At 38.7% G+C, this 14021-nt stretch overlaps 2 protein-coding genes across 3 annotated transcripts; one reads left to right on the top strand and one right to left on the bottom strand.

Moving 5' to 3' along the window:
* Window positions 1-475: 475 nt before the first annotated feature.
* Ppat-Dpck (Bifunctional Phosphopantetheine adenylyltransferase - Dephospho-CoA kinase) lies at window positions 476-9976 on the bottom strand. 2 transcript variants are annotated; one of them, XM_069827246.1, is made up of 6 exons: window positions 9867-9976; window positions 6494-6642; window positions 4227-4433; window positions 2818-3072; window positions 1013-1195; window positions 476-934 (listed from the first exon to the last, which is right to left on the bottom strand). In XM_069827246.1, exons 2-6 carry the CDS (start codon window positions 6605-6607, stop codon window positions 740-742), a joined length of 954 nt encoding a protein of 317 aa, XP_069683347.1. In that variant the 5' UTR covers window positions 6608-6642; window positions 9867-9976; the 3' UTR covers window positions 476-739. The 2 variants fall into 2 exon arrangements, with proteins under 2 accessions (XP_069683347.1, XP_069683346.1); XM_069827245.1 differs by lacking the exon at window positions 9867-9976 and adding an exon at window positions 9053-9847.
* Window positions 9977-10130: 154 nt separating this feature from the next.
* Window positions 10131-13111, top strand: LOC138700866 (MICOS complex subunit MIC10-like). Its single transcript, XM_069827249.1, has 4 exons — window positions 10131-10610; window positions 11790-11837; window positions 12730-12845; window positions 12921-13111. Exons 1-4 carry the CDS (start codon window positions 10529-10531, stop codon window positions 12930-12932), a joined length of 258 nt encoding a protein of 85 aa, XP_069683350.1. The 5' UTR covers window positions 10131-10528; the 3' UTR covers window positions 12933-13111.
* The last annotated feature ends 910 nt before the right edge of the window (window positions 13112-14021 follow it).

Genomic DNA, 14021 nt, shown 5'->3' with positions numbered 1-14021 from the left:
CAAGAACAATCTGTAAAGAAATTGCCCCTTATGGTTCTTAAGTCATCTATTCAGATTTTGAAGTATCATTTATATAACAACAGCACACAATTTCAGTCATTTATACCTTTGTTATAATTAGGGCTACTCTAAATTCATGTTTTGTTATCTAAAATTATTACATTTGTTCGGTATACTTGGTCAGTTTAGGCAGGCCACTCAGGCAGTAAGTTTTGTAATTAAATTAAATCACTAAATTAATATAAATTATAACAATTGCAACAATTCTTGTAAATATTGTTAATAAATGTTGTTCATTGAATGGCAGTGTAGCTGCAATAATATATTTGAGAGAATATGAAGTATCAGTTTTAACACAGACAGAGATATTTATGGCAACTGGACAGCTAAGTTGGTAGAGCTGCTGTCTATGGACTGGAAGATCCAAAGTTCGATCCCGGGTGGTGATGGGATTTTCTTGTGACCAAACTTCCAGAATAGCCCCAAGGTTAGGCCTACCCATTCTCCTATCAAATTGAGTGCAGGGTCTTTCCTGGAGTAAATGGCAGTCAGAGCGCGGTGCCGACCACACCATCTCATTCTAGTGTTATATGTATATACAGCACTATTCCGAAATTGAGGCTGAAAAGGTACAATATTAAGTCGCATTTTAAAAAACGTTAGCTGCTACCCAGGAATGAAACAAACAGTTTTATATTTATGTACGAGTACACACGGCATTTATTCCGAAATGTGGGATTCATAACTTCGAGAGGTAAAGTTGCAGCCCGGCCCAGGCCCTGCCAACCTGCTTCTGCGTGTAGGCAGTACTCCAGCTTGTCGACAGCACCACGTCGGCCTTGGCAGCGAGCTCCAGGTTGCTTGGCGAGGCAGCAACCCGCGCCAGTGCCTCGCTCTCACTCAAGTTGTTACGCTCCCGAATCCTCTTCACAGCCTAGAAAAGCATCCAGGTGCTCAAACAACAGCAGATGCAGCAAGTGACAGAAACAGTCGGCAAAATGACGTAGCCTACCTCCTCTGGGGGGATGAGGCAAGCCCACACCTCGTGCACGTGTTGGTCCCAACCAGCCTGCAGCAAGACGGCTGCCTCCAGCACCACGACCTGGTGGCCTGCCTCATGCAGCTGCTGCACTTCGAGCTTCAAGAGATCCAACAGCGCCGGCCACACCAGAGCATTCAGTTTCTCCAGTTGCTCCTGCCAACGACATTAACATTTGTAATCAATACAATAACAAGTTTCATGGAATAAACTGTGTAACTGGCGAGTGTCTAGTTTATATTACATTATTTAAATTCGTGTATAGTGTTGCAGTGCATTAAATTACTGGCTTTACCCATCTCCATGTGACTTGTCATTTCCTGACGATAATCACTTCCGATATATCGCGGGGGTAAAGTATGTCCCCCAACAACCGCGCTATATCAGGTTTTTACTGTAATTCAATCAAAGTTTAGTATGATGCGAATGCGAAACTTATGCCTGATATGAGAAGCCACCATGGAGGAGAAGCAGCTGACTGTGTGTGGCAACAAAATAATACAGTAAAACCTGCCTTAAACGGACCCTTCACTAGACGGAAATTTGTCTTAAATAGAAATATTTTCTGCCCTCGCAACTTTAGGGAGTTGGAAAACATGTTAAATTCCCTGGATTAAACAGGAATCAAGGTAGAAAATTTGCAATGTTCCAAAGTGTATTGTTTAGGGTTTCAGACACCCTATATAGTGCACAGAATTTTATTTGTCAGTGTTGGATATCCATAAACCATTGTATTCGGGCATAGTTCATCTCACTTGGGACATTTTGCAGCTGATCAGCGCCTACAAGTTCACGCTGTTAGTTGACTGTTGTAACTTTTTCATTAGTTGAAATGTCAAGCCAGATATATTTGTAATTCTTTTGTTGTACTGTAACTGCTTCTTGATTGTTACATATCTCTGTCCTTTTTAATTCCCGTGCTAATGAATGGCCAGTCACCTCTGGAATTCATTTTTAAAGGTACAGCACTACCTGACCTGACAGTATTCATCCATGACTACGTGTTTCGAAATGTAATTGTTTGCTCTTTCCAGAAATTTTAATAAATAAGGCCCGTAGGCCTACATTTCTTTACTTTAGTCTTCAAAAACAAGACTTGTGCTTAATCTTAGCTTACTCACTCAAAACTTCTTAATACATGGATCCAGCTTTATTTACTAATATCACGATATTCATTGTAGATTTGAGCAGCCAGTGACTAGATTTCATTAGTCTGAATTTTGTACATTACACTGTACTGCTTCATACTGCTTTCAGTTTTGCTTGAGAGTAAAAGTGTTTCAAGTAAATAAACGAGATAAATTGTCTGTTAAGATCATGAAGACCTTCAACATCGATAAAACTCAAGTGTACTAGATTCTAAAGAAGAAAGTAGGCATTTTGAAGCTGTGGGAAAAACTATGTTAATGGAAAAATAGAAAGAGAACTTAAAGAAACTGCAAACAAAGACATTGATAAAATAGTATGGAGTGGTTTGGCAGTGTCGGGAATATGTTAGAAAGATATGGTTAGTGTAATCCTCAGGCTAAAATGTTTGTGGAAAGTCAGACAGCCAAAAATGTGAACTGTGTGCAGAAAACTCTGCTTGACTATTGCAAAGAGTGAGTCACGTGCTCAATTACAGTGTGAGTAACAAACTGAGGAAGATATTCTACTTCATGTGCTGGTTTAGTTTTTATAGCACACCTCCACTGAATGGAAGCCGGCTTCAGCAGACATTTCCCTGATTGCATTAGAGGCAGGCTTTACTGTACTGAAGGGTTGCACGTGCTGCCCACCTTACTGCTGAACACAACTGCTCCCAGTGCGCTGCGGTTGATCTCCCCGTCCTTGCCAAGCACCTCCTCCCCAAAATGCTGCACAATGGCGTAGTAGCAGGGAAGGCCCTTTTTGTACACTGTATGCGCCAATGCATCGCAGTTCAGGACTCCAGCCCCAAGGTTTTCCAAATGCCCCCTGACTGATGACTTGCCACTCGCAATGCTGCCTGTGAGCCCAATTAGGTACGGCTGCTTTGGCAGCGAGGGCCTCGCCTGCAATCAAAAACAACAGAATCTCCTTGCAACCATCATAACTCAAAATGAAAAACTGTTTAACTCTGTATCTATTAAACTGCAGAAATGTCTAAGTTTAAGTGGCATGTAATTTAGACAGCAATTCAACTTATTACAAAACTGACTAAAAGTGCTAATCGCTTGCATTTCTCTGCAGAGCAGTTCACTACCGCTATCTGCTCAACTCTTGACCAGACTCGGGTCCAAGGATTATGCAGTAAGTAATAAACCACACTCTTTACTCGGACTATAAAAATACTACAAATATGAAATTTTACGATGTTAAAATCTCAAGTTTCTCCACGCAGAAAAAAATTAAGTATTGTAATGAATAGCACAGCTATAGAAAATTTTCAAGATAGAACTTTCAGCAATATGCAATATAAACAATATGACATCGAGTTCATTGTTTCAGAACAAGAAACTATGGGAAACATTAAAAAAAAAACTCATATTTAAAGTTTATCAAGGAAGACTGAATGTTTACGACAGTCACCATTTCAGATGTCCCTCTCTTTTGAGAGATGGACTGAAACAAAAGTCAATTTACAAAATTTGTAAACCAGACACTTTCCTCTTGATGAACTAAAAAATTTTTCCTAAAATCTCAAGATCTCTCTTTCACAGGTGGTTCCCTCAGGACACAAAACACCCGAATGGCAGGAGGCTTAACATTTCTTTATCCCTACGAGCAAGAGGGGGACGAATCTGTGATGACACAAGAGTTCCTCGTGGAACCCCTGAAACACAGTGCCAATTATGGATTGGCAACATCTCAGACCTCCTTCGAAACCAAGAAAGTTTAAGGGGATTCTGAACACACAGAAAGTGGTGGCATATTCTGGGACTAGAAAGGCATACTACCCATCAACTTAAGAAGACAACAGACAAAACAAACATGCCCCCTGCTGCAACAACTCAGCATACAGCTGCTCCCCAGTGACTTTCACCTGTCCCTACAATGAAAGATTTGTTTTTGGCGGCAGTAAGTTCAGAGTAATGAGGCAGCAGACTACGTGTCATGCTCAGCAGTGACTCGGTTCAAAAATAAGATCGTCTTCTCATAAAACTCGATACGTTATTACTTTCACAGCCAAACACTCTTTACTTCTTGATTTACAACACGCACGTACCTCAGGCACACGGAGCCGTGTCCCCAGAAGCCGCATCCTTCGGTTGCTTGAGCTGATTTTGTCTTCCTCCTCTTCATCTTGTTTCTGCTCTGGCAGAGCTTCCAGCAGGTCCACCGAATGGATGTCCAGTGTTGACAGCTGGTTGTGCTGACGCACCTCGTTCACCTTCAGGCCACCCCGCAGTGTCTCCGCACTGACTACAATAAGCTAGTGCAAATTAAAGCAACGTGGCTGTAATGGCCAACAAAGACCATTCTTATTATTAATACTGTGAAGAAAAACCATTTTACACGTAATTCAACAAGATGATGATGACGATAATGATTGTTACTATTATCCATATACATCTTGATTACACAACTTTTGACACTATTTGGCTTAGGAATAAAAATATACATATGACTTTCACGTGTTAACTTGAACTAAGTTTAAAAATACCTTAATGGACTAGTTTTGGCTTGGGAGCCATCTTCAGAACTGCGTGGTTCTTGCGTCTTCCAGTGTCTTCACCCCCGTATTATTATTATTATTATTATTATTATTATTATTATTATTATTGTTACAGTAGAATTTCTTTTTAACGAATCTCTGAGAGATTACTTTTCTTATCCTTAAATAGGAGTTTTCTTTAAAAGGGAGTTTACATAAAATGGGAAGGAAAGGCTAAAATAACTAGTACTAACATGTGTGTTATATACCAAACATTATAACCATTTAATTAGGCTTATAATTATTATTTATAATACATTTCATTATAATATTTTCTAACTCTTCAAATGGTGAGGCACAAAGTTTTTCCATTTAGTTGAACTCGAACCACACTGAAACTTGGCATTAAAATTTTCTTCTTTTTTCTTCATTATTCCCTTCTCGTGAAAAACAACAACTGAATAGACTACAGTGGACTATAGTGGACTTTATGTTGTCAGCAAACAGCTGGATACATTAAGAAGATTGATTCATTATTCCCCATAATGAAGCAGTTGGCAAGCATGCTTTTTTACCTTATGCAATAGCATTATTTTAGGATTAGCCTCGACACCCTTATTTTCACTTTCTGCCCAATAGTAAATTTCTTCAATTTAGTCACCATATAATGATGCATAAACAGCATAAACGAGCAAAACTTGGAAAGAGGATTCACACAACTAGCGAGAACAAAACAAGACCATAAAGAATAATGCTGCCACATAACTATCAATTGAGATGAGCTACTGAATATGCTGGTAGGCATACTATTGATTACTTATTAAAGTATTCCTTAAAAGCAGGGATTAATTACATTATTCTTACGGTAATTTCGCTGGGACTTAAGAGATTATTCTTTAAAATCGGGATTTCCCTAAAAATTATTATTATTATTATTATTATTATTATTATTATTATTATTATTATTATTATTATTATTGTTATGATCATCGTCAACGAATGTACATTTTGTGACGTCTCATGATTGCTGTCTGTCACAGTACAGCCATCGGCATGAAATAATATAGTCAGATATCATATTTTAAGCTTTTGACAAATTAAATTGAGACATTTTATTTAATATATTGAAAGAAAATGGAGTTCCAAATCAAAACATTGCAGTCATTTATAATATCTACAAAAATACAGACAAGTATAAAAAATAAAAACCGATTTTGAATTCTCAGAATTCCAATCCATCAACCGCAGGATTAGACAAGGATGCCCATTACCTCTATTGCACGAACCCCCTGATAAACAACCAGGAAACAAAGCAGGAAAATGTTACATTAAAATTAACAGAAATATGCAAGAATTCTGTTTAATTTCTATGCGAATTTACTGATTTCTTCACCTGTGCTGACTGCATGGCTTAAAGGCACAGCAAGTTCAGTAACAGATAACCTATATATTATTAACTCTGAGCTCGTAATCCCAATACCTAGATGCCAAGCACTTCGTTTAGTGCATCATTTCCAACTGGCAACCTGTGCTCTCTCGGAGCAGAGCCAGTAATGCGTCTCTGCTATTTAAACATCTCCATCTCTTCTCTACCCAAAGAGCTTGACAGCAGAGACGTGTGACGTCACACAGTCAGCAGTTGGAAATGCCTGTCTAGTGTGTGCTCACAGCAGGCATAGTTTCCATTCCTGTTGATGAATGATTTTTGCTAGGAATGTTTGCTGTGCCCTATAGCTCCTGACTGTATTTTCAATAGTTGCTCGCTTTGCTGGCTTCTTTGTTTTCTTATCATAGTTATTAAAGCAACAGAATCTTCAATTCTGTTACAGTGCAGTTACCTGTAAGTCAGGGTCCTCTTTCGTGGGTCCGTAAGCATCATATATGGGAACAATGTCGTACTGCAAATCTGGATCTACGTCTTGGAGGAATTCTTCCACTGACCACATCCGCATTGAGATTGGCTCAATCAACTCCCACAACAACTTGGCTGCAAACACATCACGTGTTCATAATGATAATAATGTGAGTCCAAACAGCTAGCAGTGGTACTGCCTACAAGCTACGATAATCTGACATCAAACAGCTAGCAGTGGTACTGTCTACAAGCCATGATAATCTGACATCAAACAGCTAGCAGTGGTACTGCCTACAAGCCATGATAATCTGACATCAAACAGCTAGCAGTGGTACTGTCTACAAGCCATGATAATCTGACATCAAACAGCTAGCAGTGGTACTGTCTACAAGCCATGATAATCTGACATCAAACAGCTAGCAGTGGTACTGCCTACAAGCCATGATAATCTGACATCAAACAGCTAGCAGTGGTACTGTCTACAAGCCATGATAATCTGACATCAAACAGCTAGCAGTGGTACTGCCTACAAGCTACGATAATCTGACATCAAACAGCTAGCAGTGGTACTGTCTACAAGCCATGATAATCTGACATCAAACAGCTAGCAGTGGTACTGCCTACAAGCCATGATAATCTGACATCAAACAGCTAGCAGTGGTACTGTCTACAAGCCATGATAATCTGACATCAAACAGCTAGCAGTGGTACTGTCTACAAGCCATGATAATCTGACATCAAACAGCTAGCAGTGGTACTGCCTACAAGCCATGATAATCTGACATCAAACAGCTAGCAGTGGTACTGTCTACAAGCCATGATAATCTGACATCAAACAGCTAGCAGTGGTACTGCCTACAAGCCATGATAATCTGACATCAAACAGCTAGCAGTGGTACTGTCTACAAGCCATGATAATCTGACATCAAACAGCTAGCAGTGGTACTGTCTACAAGCTACGATAATCTGACATCAAACAGCTAGCAGTGGTACTGCCTACAAGCTACGATAATCTGACATCAAACAGCTAGCAGTGGTACTGTCTACAAGCCATGATAATCTGACATCAAACAGCTAGCAGTGGTACTGTCTACAAGCCATGATAATCTGACATCAAACAGCTAGCAGTGGTACTGCCTACAAGCCATGATAATCTGATATCAAACAGCTAGCAGTGGTACTGTCTACAAGCCATGATAATCTGACATCAAACAGCTAGCAGTGGTACTGCCTACAAGCTACGATAATCTGACATCAAACAGCTAGCAGTGGTACTGCCTACAAGCTACGATAATCTGACATCAAACAGCTAGCAGTGGTACTGCCTACAAGCCATGATAATCTGACATCAAACAGCTAGCAGTGGTACTGTCTACAAGCCATGATAATCTGACATCAAACAGCTAGCAGTGGTACTGTCTACAAGCCATGATAATCTGACATCAAACAGCTAGCAGTGGTACTGCCTACAAGCCATGATAATCTGACATCAAACAGCTAGCAGTGGTACTGTCTACAAGCCATGATAATCTGACATCAAACAGCTAGCAGTGGTACTGCCTACAAGCTACGATAATCTGACATCAAACAGCTAGCAGTGGTACTGCCTACAAGCTACGATAATCTGACATCAAACAGCTAGCAGTGGTACTGCCTACAAGCCATGATAATCTGACATCAAACAGCTAGCAGTGGTACTGTCTACAAGCCATGATAATCTGACATCAAACAACTAGCAGTGGTACTGTCTACAAGCCATGATAATCTGACATCAAACAGCTAGCAGTGGTACTGCCTACAAGCCATGATAATCTGACATCAAACAGCTAGCAGTGGTACTGTCTACAAGCCATGATAATCTGACATCAAACAACTAGCAGTGGTACTGTCTACAAGCCATGATAATCTGACATCAAACAGCTAGCAGTGGTACTGCCTACAAGCCATGATAATCTGACATCAAACAGCTAGCAGTGGTACTGTCTACAAGCCATGATAATCTGACATCAAACAGCTAGCAGTGGTACTGCCTACAAGCCATGATAATCTGACATCAAACAGCTAGCAGTGGTACTGTCTACAAGCCATTATAATCTGACATCAAACAGCTAGCAGTGGTACTGCCTACAAGCCAGACTGACAAACAAAATTTCACACTTATTATATAATGGAGCAACTGAATGACTCACACACAGTCTACTATCACCTACAGCCTGGTGTCTAGTCAAACAGTAAACATACACAAGTCTCGTACTGCACACAGTTTAAACACAGCATAACATAAATATAACGTAATAAATCAACATGTCTGAAGATTACATCATGTACAAATCATGGGTTATGCCTGAAGATCTCTTTCTTCGTAACAATGTATCTATTTTAGGGGTTCAAATACTAATCTGCATAATAACAGGTATTCACGAAAGAGTTTTCTATTTTGTGATACTAAACACTGTGAGTTTTTAGTCGTGAGACAAGGAAATCTCAAAAGGCTGCTTTACCCGAGAAATATTTACAAATCCTGAAATTCTTGTTCTCTTACATTTTAACATTGCAGTATCTGTGATGCCAACTGTAAGTTTTCTTGTACAACGTAGTACTGCTTCACTCAGCAGAATTTTATGACCAGCATGAAGGCGATCAAATGTTCCTCCCAGAACCACGTTCTCATAAACTTTGAACTGTTTATTTGGCAGGACTCCATCAACACCAAATGATCCAGACAATTTGGAAGCAACATGAGATTGATTAGGAATACCAATATCATCGGCAGCTGATTCTTCGTTGCCATTCAATGTAACGATTTCACACTTACGTGTTGCGTTTACAAGGCAGGAATGTAAAAAGTGGTCAACATCATCGCTATTAAAAACTCTATCAAATATAACCACTTCGATTTTCTTTCTTGTATTGATTGTAGAAATGTATGGGTTTTTGATACCAGATAATAAAACTCGAACATCCAGATTCTGACAAATTGCTGTCGCTTGTGAATATATTCCTATTACTGCCGGACCATGATGAGGTCCATTTGTTCCCGTCTCACTAGTAGGTGATGGATTTATCAAACGTTGTCTTCCAGGACAAAATTGAACATACAATGTTTTAATCACATGTTGCTTCACAACAGGCAAAATACGCCTAAGCTTCGTTGGATTTGTGAGTACTAAAAGTCCAATTTTAGCCATGTCTAACCTCAATTTACGTAGAATTATTTAAATATCATTACTGAAACTAAGGTAGAATCTTATTGTAATCAGACACAATGCTCACAAGTCATATAAAGTTACTGCATAAGAAATATGCTTCAACATTGTAAATTAATTTCAAAAAATTTAAATCCACAACAATACTACCCTTCTTCACACATTAATACGTCGCCATACTAGAATTTTCGCAACATCATTGGCAGAGACGTAAGGCCGTCGTAATACATGGTCGTCTATTGCAAATCCGGCAAATCCATTCCTGATGCTCTTTGATTACCATCAAGGAATATGGATGGTTAAACCACAGTCGTTAAAACTGCGGTTAAAATTACAAAACGTCTTTGATATGGATAGGGTTATCATATTCTACGGTAGTGACTGGTAGAGAATGCGTCCGCCGCTGTAGTTCTGAAAATAGCAAGCGCATTTCTCAAGTCAGTGGTCCCTGGTTCGATTCCCAGTGTAGGCGAAGATTTATCTCCATTCAATGGAGCTGGATTTTTGTCTTGTGATGGATGTCTCCGCGGCAGTCTTGCGCTATGAAAATAATACACATTACATATACGATTACGATCGCGAAATTGTATCCAAAATTCTGCTGGCCTAGTGAACGAAAATTAGACTTCGAGTATATTTCCTACATTTTCATCAATTCTGTGGAGTGATGTCTGCGACATCTTTGGACAGCGGATGTTACTATGTTTGGAGGACAGGTGTGTTCACGATGGCTGGACGGATTTGGGTCTGTAACATAAGTTTGTGGCATTTTCTATAAAATACATTCATGAAGATTTCTTCGGATTTCCAAAATGGCAGCATCAGCGACGTTTGCAGAAGATGAATTGGGAAGAAAATGGGATAAATGTTTAACAGATGCGGTTTTAAAAATGGGTAAGTTTCATGATTGTATTACATTGAGTGAGTTTTATTGCTGGAGATAGTATGGACAGTATTACAGAAGTGTTTTTTGTTGCAATTAAAATTTTACTTTGAACTAATTGACAGATACTACTCTATAGAAGTAATTATATTAAAAATTGTTGCATGCATGTGGCAAATTATACGTAATTATTTACTTTAACGGCACCGTGGGTTTACTATATTTGGCACATACTAGTTCTAGGATCTGATCGTGAGGTCCTTATTGGACAGTCTTTTACCTTCGTTGGTTTGTAATGCTGTAAATATTGCGAGTTAAAGGTTTGATTAAATTAGGAGAGGATAAACTCCAGAACATGGATTGCACCCTTTCCCTCTTACTTCAAAATTCCCCCAATATAACACTCGAGAGGTCCAAAACGCAATACTATGAGAACGGACCATTGTCCTAGTAATTTATCCTGGATCTCTCGCATATTTTGTTGGTAATTAGTAACAAGTAGGAGGAAAGGGCGGTAAATCTGTACAATGGCGTTACCGAAGGAAGGTGGACAGCAAGAATACGCCCCACTCCACCAAGACACTATGGGATAGCGTGGGAGAGGGGTTTGGGTGGGGTAATGACATTCTCAGACAATTGTAAGTAGGCCTATATGCAAGGTATACCAAAAACTAAACTTATCTAACCTAACCTGTCATTGATTCGACCGATCAGTAAGGAAATTAGATATATAAACTGCCTACCCCTCTTACCTCAACGGAGAAATTCCACCTCGCATCCCCCCCACCTTTACAGCAACTTTCCACCCTTATTTCGATGCGAAATTGGTGTCAACATTCAACTTTACTTTTGTTTACGGTACATAGGATGCGACTAGAAACAACGTATGTAAATACATTTGTATCTTAACGTGGCAACGCAATTGTAAAGAAATTCCTTTATTTATAGGCCTACATCTCAGAGAAATCAGTGAAACAACAGAAAATTGACTTCCCTTCACTGTAGCTTTTCTGGAGAATTACCAAATAAGTATTTAATACAGACTACACTGATATGAACTTGATGTAGGTCTGTGCTACCACACCACTTGTATTTCTTAAATGGCATGGCTTCACATACCTACTTGTAGAATACACTACTGTATATTAGTAAGTAATGGCTGATACAAGACATTTTCTGTTTTGTTTTAGGAGGAGGACTACTTGTAGGGTCAGTAGTATCATTGTTATTCTTTAAACGTAAGTATGTAGTATTTAATGAATTGTGACTTAAAGATTAACTCGCAACTTTTCTCAGTGTAATAAATTGAGGACCAAGTCAAGTGAAACGTTTATTAGATTGTGTTAATTGGTGGTTGTGCCTGTGCCATTTACCATGGTTGAAGATTTCATTCACAAGCTATTCAAACAGACCATAAATGATCTTTTCCGAGCGATTTTTCATAACTGTAATTAAAAGCTCGAGATTTTTCTGTATACATTTTTCGAGCTGACCTATGGACTTGGTGACTTCCTTTTAAGCAACCAATAAAACGATAGGCCTAAATTATCACGAATAAAGTGTGAAGTCTAATATAGAATTCGAATTGACATGGCTCAGTTTCACTTAACTTTCGGTGTACACAGTGAACAGCTGTCTTATTTTGATGTTGTACTGTGTGAAGATCTTCGTGCAGGGACTAGTAGACTAATGGGATTCTTGTTTCCTTTTGAGTAATTAGCAACAGATGTTAAATCATTATGTTATTCACTGTTTGATGGTGTTCAATCTCCTCTGATTATATTCTTGTGACATTTCTAGACAGAATGTCCATACTCGTTCGAAAGTAGGGGGGGGGGAGACTTTAGTAACTAGACTATTTGGAAGGTTGGATCTACCTTCAAGTCATCAAGTGAGAAAAGGGGTGCCTATTAAAACTATTTGGTTTAACAGGCTTCCGAGAAATCCTGTAGCCTAAGTTATATGTGAATGAAAATTGTTACCAATATGTATCAATGTGGACTTTCAAATAAATATGTACGTCGTTAATTGCCACTCCTGTAAGTAATAATTCTATACATAAAGCAATATTAACTGCTTCTAGATGACAAACCCCATAATTTGGAATACAGTCTCCATATTATGTTGCAGGAAGAAGTTGGCCCATCATCCTCGGTACTGGGTTTGGAATAGGGATGGCATATGCAAATTGTGAGAGGGACTTGAACAGCACGATAACCTGCGACTCCACAGCCAAGCAGACCAAGGTCATTACACAAATTTAGCATACTGGAAGTAAGAGTGAGTTCTGAAAGCCTTAACATTTGCTGTTGTGTTTGCAGGGCAAGAAATGATCATGGAGTCGAGCCCATTACCGTATTCTGTGAACTTCGGCCCTGGTAGTGCTTTTGTTACAGTGTAGAAATGAAATTTAGGTTCTTTTTGCCACATTAAATTCTTTTCGTTAACCCACTGTAAAAAGAATTTGTGCTGTATTCTCTGTAAATATGAAATAAAAGTTTTCTTTATATAATGCAGTGCATGTTGGACTGAACCCCAGCCTTTTGATCAGTGCATCTTGTTTGGGTAGTATTAAGAAGTCTTCTCAGATTCTTGACACGTCACACAAACTGAAGTGTAGGAGTAGTGGAATTAGTGATAGGATGAGTCTGACGACGATCTTGTGCATTCTTCTTGATTAAATTAATGCCTCTGATTGTTATACAATTTATTAAAATTCATTTTTATTCGTGAACATGCAAATGGTATACTATTTTAGCACTGTCCTAAACCACTGAGAAACCTTCACGTTGTGGTGCAGAGGGGTTCCTTGCACCCTTACTGTCATCTTTAAAAGTAACAAAAATACCTAGCACATGTGTACATCAAGTTAAATTAGCAGATCTCCAACAAAGACTAGAAAATAGAGAACTCAGGTTTAGTCATGCACCAGATTGTGGACTCCTTACTTGCTACACTGCAATTTGTTTTATGAGCATCTCCATTCCAATTACTGTGAAGCTAAATTTTTGTGTGAACTTGTAAAAAAAAAAAATGTCATCCTCTAAAGAACTGGTTTACTTGGCAGATACTGTAGTTTTACTATTGCTAAAATTAATGTGTATTTAGAAAATGTGGAATTCAAACATAACAGTGAAGGTAATTTTCTTTGCCGAAAATGAATAAGGATATCGTGCAAAATTTGCCCTTTCCCCCCCATTACACTTTCGCAAGTGGAGTTTACTCACATGTAACATCCAAAAGTATATGTCAGTACTTCAACATTTTCTATTTAAGCTTCAGTATTTACCATTCATCACAACTTTTTTTAGGAAAGCTATCCACAAAAAAGTAATAAAAATGGACTTGAAAAATAATATTTTCTGCCATGTTAAAATAACTGAAACAATACTGTGTTCCATTCAAATATGACAGATTTCAGA

The sequence above is a fragment of the Periplaneta americana genome, chromosome 6, assembly GCF_040183065.1.
Source record: "Periplaneta americana isolate PAMFEO1 chromosome 6, P.americana_PAMFEO1_priV1, whole genome shotgun sequence".
NCBI lineage: Eukaryota > Metazoa > Arthropoda > Insecta > Blattodea > Blattidae > Periplaneta > Periplaneta americana.
This window is presented reverse-complemented; position numbering and strand designations above follow the sequence as displayed.

What these genes read in the sequence shown, in the direction of transcription:
- Ppat-Dpck (XM_069827245.1), bottom strand. Translation starts at nt 9,698, where the DNA reads ATGGCTAAAATTGGACTTTTAGTACTCACAAATCCAACGAAGCTTAGG. An exon ending in AAGAGGACCCTGACTTACAG is followed by an intron (nt 4,434 to 6,493) that starts GTAACTGCACTG and finishes AATTTGCACTAG; the next exon opens with CTTATTGTAGTCAGTGCGGA. An exon ending in GCCTCATCCCCCCAGAGGAG is followed by an intron (nt 935 to 1,012) that starts GTAGGCTACGTC and finishes ATGCTTTTCTAG; the next exon opens with GCTGTGAAGAGGATTCGGGA.
- LOC138700866 (XM_069827249.1), top strand. Translation starts at nt 10,529, where the DNA reads ATGGCAGCATCAGCGACGTTTGCAGAAGATGAATTGGGAAGAAAATGG. An exon ending in AGATGCGGTTTTAAAAATGG is followed by an intron (nt 10,611 to 11,789) that starts GTAAGTTTCATG and finishes GTTTTGTTTTAG; the next exon opens with GAGGAGGACTACTTGTAGGG. An exon ending in ATCATTGTTATTCTTTAAAC is followed by an intron (nt 11,838 to 12,729) that starts GTAAGTATGTAG and finishes ATTATGTTGCAG; the next exon opens with GAAGAAGTTGGCCCATCATC.